General features: G+C 42.5%; 1 protein-coding gene across 5 annotated transcripts in view; it reads left to right on the top strand.

The window, feature by feature from the left end:
• DENND1A (DENN domain containing 1A) overlaps window positions 1–11,750 on the top strand; it is a 624,449-nt gene that overhangs the window by 226,250 nt on the left and 386,449 nt on the right. For all 5 annotated transcript variants that reach the window (XM_030885630.2, XM_045290194.1, XM_045290191.1 and 2 more), the window contains exon 5: window positions 2,773–2,892. In XM_030885630.2, coding sequence (XP_030741490.1) covers window positions 2,773–2,892 — 120 coding nt within the window. The remainder of the gene's footprint in view (window positions 1–2,772; window positions 2,893–11,750) is intronic.

Below are 11,750 nucleotides of genomic sequence, written 5' to 3' on the forward strand. Positions count from 1 at the left end.
TCCGTATAAAGAAATGGAAATATTTAGAAATTGAGTTACTTCCTAAATGAAGGCCCAGCTTACTGGTGATTGAGTAGGAAATTAAATCAAGTAAATGAGTAATGAGCCTTTTTTCTTTTGAGCCTCTAATGTTTCTAATCGCATTTTCAGTAGTTGAAAGATAATAGGACAGTTATGACACCAATTCACAAACCAGGTTGTGTTCATTCTGGGTTCTTTTCCTAGAGACCTGGGGTGCTTTCTCTTGATCCGCTCTTTCTGTGATGCTGAGTAGAGAGTACGTATGTACTCCTTCGAAATGTTCTTGCTGTGAAATCAAATCCTGAGTTAAACAATTAACAGTCCAGTTTTGTACAATCACATAATAGTATTTCACAAAAGCACGACCTTATTTGTAACATAGACTCCTCCTGACCTGTTGCTTTAAATATTTTAATAACACAAGTTCCCCCTTCCCCAGTGAGGCCCATTTTTCCCTCCAATCACTTTAATTATGTGAGCTAGAATCCTGTTTCTCACACATCTTCAGTTCTCAACCTTGTTAAAATTAATCATATAATCCCCTTTTAAAACATAGTATTACATCACCATAGTAACTCAGTATCCAAGCTTTATAGATAAAACATAACAGCCATAAGAAGGTAGCGTTTGGTGTCCCCTTGACAGCTCTGTAACTTTTATAGAAATGTGTTTCTTCTCCTGGCTTTTGTAAGGTTGGAGGGATAGCATTACTTACACCTGTTTTATTACCATGTTGCTTTAAAATTGCCACCTTGTTTTGCTCACCTTCCTGGTTACATAAGGAGAGGCACAGTTCCTTTTCTTTCTAAATTGCTTTCTCATAGGAATACTCTGACCATTTGCCAAGGAAAGGGATCCTTTCCTTCAATGGGACCATTTCTATTGACTTATGTACTGGCATTCCTTTATTTGCCATTTTCATATGTGGTTTATGTAAGGGTGTTTTTGAAAGGAAGGCTATCCTGCGTCTGAAATTTTATTCTTTTTTTTTGCATTTAAATATATTTTATTTAAATGAATGTCTTCTTGGCAGGTGACCTTATATATTTAATGAAATAATATTTTTATTGTGAAAATTAATTCTTATCATGTGAAAGATGCAGTCAGAATTTTGCTTTTGCAAAAGACCTGGTGCTCCATGTTTGCTAATTTTCAATGGTGAATTATAAAGTAAATTCAGTGAGAGAGCATTGACTTGGATGGTTTACCAATTGGAATGTCTTTTAGAAAACTCAATTTGATTGCCTTAGAGTTGATGAGATCCTTTGAGCACTTCAGTTTCAAAATTTAAAGTGTATGTGTCAATTTATGCACTAGACTTTGGAATGTTTTAGCTCCTCAGGGAGCCAAGCTAATTGCTAAACTGATTTTTTTTAAAGTAAGGTTTTAAACATTTTGTAACTTTTTAACAGGATAGACTCTAGATTTTTCTGTTTGATATTTTTTATTTTTTAAAGAAACAGATGTTTTCTACTTTATATAAGCTATTTTGGGGTAAAATATCTCCTGGTATTAATAGAATAATTTTTGGTCTTTTTTCCCACTGATGCCTTTATTGAAGACTTGTTATTTTTCACTACCTTGGATTGCTAGGCAATTTATTCCTGTCCTCTAGAACACAGCATTATGAAAGATAAAGAAATTTTGGAAAATAATACCAACCTTGCCCTCTTTCAAATTGAATCCTAGCTTCTCCACTTAGCAGCTTTGTGACCTTGATTCTGTTACCTATCAATTCTATCCCTTGTCTGTTCCCTAGAATGAAAACACCCATCTAAATTCCAAGGTAGTTGTGGGGGTTGAATGAGATGGTATATATACCCGAAGCTGGACATTGAATGAGGTAGAGGGAACCGTAATTGATGCCTTTGAATTATGGTGTTGGAAAAGGCTATTAAACATACCATGGAGGGCCCAAGGAATGAATATATATATATATATATTCCAAAGAGGCAAAGATGGTGAGGCATTTTCTAATGTACTTTGGACTGTTATTGGGAGACACCAGTTCCTGGAAGAGGAGACCTGAAAAAGAGGAAGACTCTCAAGGAGATGGATTGACACAGTGGCTACGACCATGGCTCAAACAAAAGGATGATTGTCAGGATGGCACAGGACTGGGCAGTGCTGGACTTAGGGTTGCTAGAAGTCGGAACCAACACGACAAGAAAAATATCAAATCTGTAGCTTGCAGAGGGCACAGAGTAGACACTTAAACTCTGCTTTGCCATCCCCTTTACTTTCTCAACCAGAATGAATTAGGTAACTATTGTTTGACAGCAAGCTGGTGGCGTGGGCTCTGGAGTCAGATAAGGCCTAGGTTTAAAGTCTAGCGTTTTGCCACTTTCCAGCTGGGGCTATATCCTTGTCTACAAAATGATGTTAATAGTACACACTTCGTGAAACTATTACCAAGCTTGGTACACTTGCTGGGCTGACTAACAGCGCTACCTGGTGCCTGAACTCTGTACCTGGGAGAAAGGACAATAGTTACAACAGTTTGGAGTTCTGTTCGGAGTTCTGAGATGGCCATTAGACCTCTTCTATCTTTCTCTCTCCCTCCTTTAAGAAACAAAACAAAACAAAAAACTGGCTCACTATCTGTTCCCTTGAAGTGTGTAAACTTTAAGTTTATTTATAAAAAGCCCCACCGAGAAAGGAAATGTCCCAGGTTCAATGACTTGTCGTGATTAGATACTTTATCAAGGAGCAGTGCACACTAATTTCCCCTTTGTTCTGTCTCTGCTGCAGCCTCACAGTTAGCCAAGTTGGCCAGAACTTCACGTTTGTCCTCACTGACATTGACAGCAAGCAGAGGTTCGGGTTCTGCCGCTTATCTTCAGGAGCAAAGAGCTGCTTCTGTATCTTAAGGTAAGCGAGAGCAGCTTTGGCTATTCTGTGAGACAGTGTCAGCTTCTGTGTTGTTCTCCCATAATTAAAATTTCCAGCTGTTCATTTTATTTATTTTTTTATTTCAATTTTCCTATCTGTTGTCTAAGAGTCACTGCACTTGGGGAGAAGGGCTCCGGAATGTTGTCCTTGCACTTTAAGTTCTACAGATAATTGTATTTATTTATTTGCATCACATCCCTTGAATGGGAGCGGGATCACTGCTTGTGTGGAGTGTGTGGAGGCTGGAGAGTCAGCATGGCTCAGTCCCTCCTGCTGTTATCTGGAGCTGTCAGGAATTAGTCTGCTAGGCTTTCCCTTGGACATTTTGTGTATGTAAGATTATTAATAAAGTATGTGTCTAACTAAGGACGTCTTGCAGACACTGATTGTGTCCTCCTCGAAGTAACACCCTTGCCCTCTTTGGGTCAATGAGTGAGTAACTTGATTACCTCTGAAGAGGTTTGTGGGGGATGGGGGGGTGGGAAGTGCAGGATTCTGGAAGAAGACTTCTTTAGGTCTCTTAAAAGCCCCTTCATACACCAGAGCCACACTTGCTTAATGCTCTGTTTCCTTCTGCCAGAGGGTTAGGCGGGTTCTGGGGTAGAAGGATGTGTGTAAATCTGACTGTGGGACTTCTGGCTCCAAGGGCTCCTGCTGAGAGCCTCCTGAGAGGGAAGTAAAGGCACCCCCACACCCCCCTCTCCATCTGCTTCAGTTAAGTAGGTGTCAGCAGGGCCTGCCTCCTGTCTCTCTCTGCTCATGTGGAGCCGTCCAGGGCAGGCCAGCAGGGAGGCGGCCCTGACAAAACCCTGGTCCCCAGTCATGGGCTTGGCCTTGAGCTTGAGCCCGGGATAAAAGGCCAGACTGTGAATTTCAGAAAAGCATAGTTCTCTTGTGTTCTAGTCTCTGCACTTTCTTCTCACTAACAAAAGACCTACCCTCTTTTTATCTTTATCTCACAAACATGTACAGCCTCACATCAAGGGGGTGGGGGGGCTGCCTATTTGAAGTTATTTTGCTCAGTAAATGTCAGTCTGGACTGCTGCACTTTTAAACTTCTCTATATGAATCTTCTTACCGTTTTTCATCATTTATGGTCCGCTCTCATGACAGACATGTTGCTGTTGTTGTTAGGTGCCTCTGAGTCTGTTCTGACTCACACAGACCCTATGTACGAGAGAACCAAATTGCCGGGTCCTGTGCTCTGCGCACAATGTTCGACCCCAACGGAGCAGCCACCATGTCAATCTATCCTGTTGAAGGTCTTCTTTTTCATTGCCCCTCCCCCAAGCATCACATCTTTTCCCAAGGACTGGTCTTTCTAAGCACAGCGTTTGTAATTTGGACACTGGATGAAAGACCTGGGCAAGAGGTACAACAAGGCTGCTTTGTGAGATGACAGTGTGTACAGTGATTTGGAAGCATATCCCAGGGGCCGAGGTCCAAGGATGTCAATAATTAATAATCTTTTGATTCAATATGTCGGCTCATTTTCTTAAGATTTTCCTTTGTCCATTTTGATTTCATGTTATATTGTAGCTTTGGTTGAGATACTACATGTTTGGAGACAGGCAAAAAACAAATGAACAAATCCACTGCTACGGAGTCAGTTTTGACTCATAGCGACTCTATAGGATGGAATAGAACTGTCCCTGTGGGTTTCCAAGGCTGTAACTTTTACATCAATTGTATAAAACACATTTGTACTTACGTTACCCTCATTATTCTCAAAACATGTGCTCTCCACATAAACCCCTGGCATCAGCTCCTCATTTCCCCCGCTCCCTCCCCCCTCAGGAACCCTTGATAATTTATAATTATAATTTTGTCATATTTACACTGTCCGATGTCTCCCTTCACCCACTTTTCTGTTGTCTATTCCCCAAGGAGGAGGTTATATGTAGATTCTTATAATCGGTTCCCTCTCTCTACTCCCCCTCCCTCACCCCTCCCCACCCTCCCAGTATCACTATTCTCACCACTGGGCCTGAAGGGATCATCCATTCCGGATTCCCTGTGTTTCCAGTTCCTATCTGTACCAGTGTACATCCTGTGGTCTAGCCAGACTTGCAAGGTAGAATTGGGATCATGATAGTGGGTAGGTAGGAAGCATTTAGGAACTACAGGAAAGTTGTATGTTTCATCGTTGCTACACAGCACCCTGACTGGCTCATCTCCTCCCTGAGACCCTTTCATAAAGGGATGTCCAGTTGCCTACAGATGGGCTTTGGGTCCCCACTCCGCACTCCCCCTCATTCACAATATGATTTTTTGTCCTGTGATGACTGTTACCTGATCCCTTCAATACCTCATGATCACACAGGCTGTTGTGTTTCTTCCATGTGGGCTTTGTTGCTTCTGAGCTAGATGGCTGCTTGTTTACCGAGGCTGTAATTTTTCATGGGAGTAAAAAGCCTTGTCTTTCTCCCAGGGAGTGGCTGGTGGTTTTGCACTCTTGACCTTGTGGTTAGCAGCCCAACTTATAACCCACTGTCCCACCAGGGCTCCTCTATAGCAAACAGACCCCAGGTTATGAACATCCAGTTTACATACAATCCATAGATATGAACCTTCCTCCAGAAAGCCCATTATATCTAAATTTTAAAGTGGATACAGTTGATTGTGATGGTACTATGTGCCCTGTGGTACTATTGTGATATTTTACTATGTGCCTCAAATAATTATTGTCAGTTACTACTCTCTTCATTATTACTTATGTTAAGGATATGTTAGTACATCTGTAAGTGTTCCCGTGGTGCTTCTTTATGCATGGGGAGGTACAATGGGTAATAGAACAAACATCTGATAAGTGATGTTAGATGGGAACTGTACCCAACTATCCCACTTGAGCCATATTTGACTTAAAGACAGATTTAGGAATGGGACTCATTCAAAAACCAGGGAAGACTTTTACTCATTTGGAGGAGGTGAAGGCGTACATTAAGTTTGGAAAGGTTTTTCTCCTCCTAAATTCTGGGGTATGCTGTTTCTTTCAGTATGTTGTGCTGTGAATGTGTGTGTAGTTTGTGGAAAACTCTGAACTGAAGTAGAAAAGTATTTAAAAATTAAAACATAAAATCCTCTCTTCTCTGATGATGCTTGAGTTTCATTCTCTGATGGTGCTTGAGTTTGTGTGTCTCATGTTTGCGAGAAGCTAGTTCAACACCCCCTGTTGTCGTGATGTAGCATGAGAGATGGCAGCAAGCGGTGTATTCTCTAGCTTGGAGCTGTTAGAAAATGTTGGTGCGCCACTTCCCTCATTTATTTGTCCTTTCTCAATTGAATGCCTGTTGCTGCTAGCTCCCACCCTGGAGGGCCTTCTTAAGACTAGCCGGGGACATCATGCTCACACCTCAGGGCTCCATATATAATATAAGAGAGCGAGCCGCTTTCCCAGTGGGTTCTTCCTATCAACTTCCTAGTGCCTGAGGACAGTGACTGTGGTTACAAAGCGAGGCATCTGTCAATTGAAAAGCACACATTTTACGCAGTTATGTGTATGTAAAGGGCACCCATCCTGGTTCTTCGCTCGTGTTTGGGACCATATGCTGTGTTTTCATATGAATGGAAAGCCCTATGGTTAACCCTGGATGACTGGTTGTTGGTGATGTGACCAGCGGAGAGTGGAAAGGTTTACCAACAGAATGAGGGTGAGGTGCAAGTGAGATTCTCAGTGGGCCCCTATCTTTTTCTTGGCTCCTCAGTCGCCGTGCTTTCTTTCTTCAGACACTTTCCCTTTTCAGCATGCACCTTGAGGTCTAGGCACCCTTAAGAGTATGCCCAGTACAGCTGATGTATGTTGATAAGCCACCTCTATTTTTACTTTTCATTTCTTCGAGAGAGAGAGAGATGGCCCCCCTTTGTGGCACATCTGCAGTCATAGCTGCCTCTTCTAAAGCAGTTAGCTTCTCAGGATTGCTTCCTTTTACTTCTGTCTCATCTCCACAGCTTCTGTGTTTCCTGACCCATATGAGTTGCTGCCGGCACTCAGTCCGGCCCCTCTCAGAGCAGTCTTCTCCAGAGATAATTATCTCCTCCTCTGCCCCACACCCCAGCATGCTTTGCATACTTCAGTCATGCACTCCTAAGGCTCAGCCTTCCATTCTTTTTCTCCTATTAGACTCTTTAGCCATAAAGGTGTTTAATCAACTTTGCTTCACCCCAGCACCTAGTGTGTGCATGGTTTTCAGAAGAAGGGAGACGCATCAAAAATGGAAAAACAGGGCTGACTCAAAAGACTCTGAGTGAGAGGCCATGGTCTCCCGAGGCTGTAGTTCAAAGAGAAAATGTGAAATGTAGTATTGGCAGGAGCATAGTTCAGATTACCAAACTCGTCTCATATTAGTTGTAGGAGGTACCCCTTTGAATCTCACAGTGGAGGTCCAATGTTGAGTGATAGCATTGTGTTCAGAAAGCACTATACAATCAGTACTATAAAGTTAAAACTTAATTTCACAATGAAAGGTACTTAGGTGTCCTTTATACAAAATAACTTACTTATTTGGTTCCTTTTTTGGTTTTGTTTTATTTCCCATTCCCATGAGAATGAAAGTTCTGTGAAAGCAGGGTATTTTTATATGACTTTTTTTTTTATTGGCCAGGGGTAGGGGAGTGGAGGGTGGTGTATGCATAGTTAATAGTGAAGGCTGCTTCTTAGTACCCCACCTCATGATACTTGCTTCTTTATAAAGGAATGAATCCTGATCAAAAACCCCTTTGCTTATTTAAGGAACAATTTAATAATTGTTCTGAATACTAGCCAGCAAACCATGGCAGAAATGTAGCTGTACTAATTCCCATTATGCAAGTACTACCGCATAAAAGTTGAAGTTATAATTTGTTCTCATGTTCAGTTGGTTCCTGCCATTAAAACTTTTTACTACTCCTTAAGATTCACCATATTCTTTAACTAGATTAAAAGCACCAGCTACAGTAGTGGGTAAATTCATCATTTTTCATTTTAAACGGGAACATAAGATGGTGTTTTAGCATTTTCAGTTACCACCACCTGACTCTGAAACAGTGTAAGTGTTTAGCTCTGAAGTTTTTCGATGTAATTCAATATGGAGACTCCGAACCAAGATATTTCCATGGCTTCAGATTTAGCCCAATGGCAGACGCTCCATCAAGGCCCACTTGTCATGAAATGTGTTATTTATAGCCAGCATCTCAGATTTGGGATCAACCAAAGGAGCCCAAGAGCTCCAAGCTGTACTTTTGGTATTTGTGGGGCTGCAGGGGACATGCCATGTGATAACACCTTTATTTATGCTAAAGGAACTTCTAAAATATGCAACCATTTTCTGCTTTATATATAAGGATCATATTTAAGCCCTTAAGTGACTGGAGTAACTATCCTTATATCCAAATAAAACTGTTTGGAACATATTACACATTTTGGGAGGCAATAATTTTTCCCAACAAGACATTATCTAACTTTTTTTAGTTTAGTATTTTAAAATTATTTTGGCCTGTGTGACCACGAGGTGTTGAAGGGATCAGGTATCAGGCATCAAAGAACAAAAAAATCATAATGAGGGGGAGTGTGGAGTGGGGACCCAAAGCCCATCTGTAGACAATTGGACACCTCCTTACAGAAGGGTTACAAAGAAGAGATGAGCCAGTCAGGGTGCAGTATAGCACCCTAAAACATACAACTTTCCTTTAGTTCTTAAATGCTCCCCCCCCACCTATCATGATCCCAATTCTACCTTAAAAATCTGGCTAGACCAGAGGATGTACAATGGTACAGATAGGAACTGGAAACACAGGGAATCCAGGGTGGATGAACCCTTCAGGACCAGTGGTGAGAGCGGCAATAACGGAAGGTGGAGGGAAGGTGGGGTAGAAAGGGGGAACTGATTATAAGGATCTACATATAACCTCCTCCCTGGGGGACGGACAACAGGGAAGTGGGTGAAGGGAGACATGGGACAGGGTAAGATATGACAAAATAATAATAATTTATAAATTATCAAGGGTTCATGATGGGGTGTCAGGAGGGAGGGGAAAAATGAGCTGATACCAAGGGCTTAACTAGAAAGCAAATGTTTTGAGAGTGATGATGGCAACAAATGTACAAATGTGCTTGACATACAATGGATGTATGTATGGATTGTGATGAGTTGTATGAGCCCCCAATAAAACGATTTTTTAAAAAATTATTATTTTGTCAGTATTTAATTACTATATCAGGAATGAGCAATTGGCTTTTGTTTTGCCATGAAGACCCCACCAAATCCACTATCATCAAGTTGATTCTGCTTCATAGTGACCCTTTGGGACAGAGCAGAACTACACTTCAGGGTTACTGAGACTGTAAAGCTTACGGGAACAGGCAGGTTCATACTTTTCTAGTGGGTGTGAATTGTCAGCTTTGCAGTTTGCAGCCTAATCCTTAACCCCAGGTGACACCAGAGCTTTTCTTTGTCTTAGAAAAACTCACTGCCGTTGAGTCCATTTTGACTCCTAGCAACCCGATGTAGAGTGTCGTTGACTTTGCAAATCTTCATGGGTGCAGATAGTCTCTCCCTGGTGGATTTCAGCCTCTGGCCTTGCAGTTAGCAGTCCAATGCTTACCTGACAGCGCTACCAGATCTACCCTTAGGTCCCCTTTGGAAGGACCTTGCACATGTCATACTTATTGAAGATTCTGATGAACTGAACTATGTATTACAAAATAGAAACGATACTTGTATGTGCTTTTGTTATTTTTTCCCACAGATAAATTTGAAAATGCTCTGGGTGCACTGCCTCCATATCCCCTTTGATTTTGATCCTCACTCTGTTTGACTTCTGCTGCCCTGACTGGTTTAGGAGCCTCTCAATCTTTGGGAAGGGAATTAAGTGAATAAATAACGAAAATACAATCAGATGAGTGCTGTTCTAAGGGAATGTATGTGTGAGGTTCTTTGGGGTCCCTGAGGAAGCAGCACCCATTTCTTCCTGGGAGCGAGCGGCAGGGGAAGTGTTGCCACTGGGTTCCGGTTACCTGGAGTCTTGCAGAGAGGACTTGTTTGAAGGAGAATTGGGAGCAACAAGACGGTGAGAACTGGTGGGCAAAGTCCTGTAGCAATGAAAGGAGGGTAGCAAGATGAGAGAGTGTTGAGAATTCCCTGAAAGGGCATCACTAGAGACGATATCATAAGAGTCCCGGTGAAATTTTTTCAAAGTTCTTGTGAAACGTTCTCAAGATCTTGGACTTAGCCTATCAGATGGCTCGAGGCAGGCATTAGAAAGATTGGTGTATATAGATCAAGGATTAATTGGGGTTTTGTGTGTGTACATAAAAATTTCTGTGTCTAGATGCTTGGATTTTGGGGGGTATTGTTAGAAGGAGTGCTACACATCATTTTGAGAAAGGCAGCCTGATTTAGATGGGGGAAACATCCACTTTTGTTTCTTCTTCAACTATGACATGACAAAACATGGTCCTGGATTCTTATTGGACAGTGCTGATCCTTCTTCTCATTGCTAGTTGGCTTATGGACTTGTATTTAAGCATCATGTTTCATGGGAGTGATCTTTGAGGACTCGCTCAAACTTTAACATCCTTTTCATCTGTGTAGTCCTCATTTTCACTACGAACACAGAACACCTCGGTTTTTGCTAGAGAGAGGAGAAGAAACTAGAAGTAATAAGAGAGGCTGGGCTTAAGAACTTTGGTTTCACTCTCTCACTAGTTGCCCCAGTGTTTTGTCAGCAACACATACATGTCAGTCGAAAAATCAAAGGACTCTTGTTTTCCTTTGGCAGGTGCGGTGACAGAAGCCCTTTTAGAGAGTATGTTAGCAGCTTTAGTTTAAAATAAGTGTGAGGGGGTGGGGGTGGAAGCTGGAGAGGAGGGCTGTGGGGACAGCTCCCAGATTTTTACCTTGAAAGCAGGTGTTGCTGAAATATTCCAGAAACAGATGGAATCTCCTATTCCCATTTTAAGCTATTTATGGTTGTCTCACCTGAGGGTACCCTACTAAACAAAAAATGCACAGCCTGATGTTTGAGGGCAGTTTGGGCATCAAAGCTGGGGTCCCTCTGGGAGAAATCAGCTTTTCTACCCAATGCCTAAAATGCCATTTGGGGAACCGGAATCATTCATGCTATTTAGCAGAGGGCTTCCTCTGCTTTTCACAGGTTTGGTCCCTGCTAGAGCTGTTTGATTTCTTTTGCATTCTGTCTTTTCCTGGGCAGGTCAGGACTGTGGTGGTGTGGCTGTGGTTTTCTGTATGGTCACTAGGGAGAAGGCCTGCTGCTGTGGTAGATAATGCTAGTTCCCCCCATGTGGATCCTACCACATGGCTTCAGACAGAATAAGCACCCACGGACCAGGCCCATGGGGGATCTTCCTAAGACTCCTAGTATTTTGTTTGGGGGATGGGGGGGGCGTGGGGAGGCTGTGCTCACCAGAACATCACTTTGTGGGAGGTTATAACTTTTTATTTGCTTAATTAAAAAAAAGAAGAAGCTCCTCGAAAATGTGTGTTTGACTGCCATGCAGACGCCTTCGTGCATAGAAACAGGTAATTCCCTGGGGAGCCACAACTCGTAACAAGCTGCACAATTTGAAGAAAATCACCTTTGAGAAGAAGATAGGGAAATAAATAAAATTATCCTTGCTCTCTTACTGGCCTGCTGCTGACGCTGATTTGAGGGCCAGGAAGCTGGACAGTCAGAGGGACAGGTGTGTCTTCGGCAGCAGTGACAGTGGCGCTTGTGCCAGCAGCCTCGAGGGCTGTTGGCCGGAGCAGGAGGTTTCTTTTCTCCTTCTGATTGGTTTCAAAGGAGACCAGTCTGGCTCAACCTTCTCGCAAGCAATCGGAGCCTGGGGGAAGGGGGCGGGG

Source organism: Echinops telfairi, unplaced genomic scaffold (genome assembly GCF_000313985.2).
Source record: "Echinops telfairi isolate 266 unplaced genomic scaffold, ASM31398v2 ScPeMD7_32;HRSCAF=126, whole genome shotgun sequence".
NCBI classification, from domain to species: domain Eukaryota; kingdom Metazoa; phylum Chordata; class Mammalia; order Afrosoricida; family Tenrecidae; genus Echinops; species Echinops telfairi.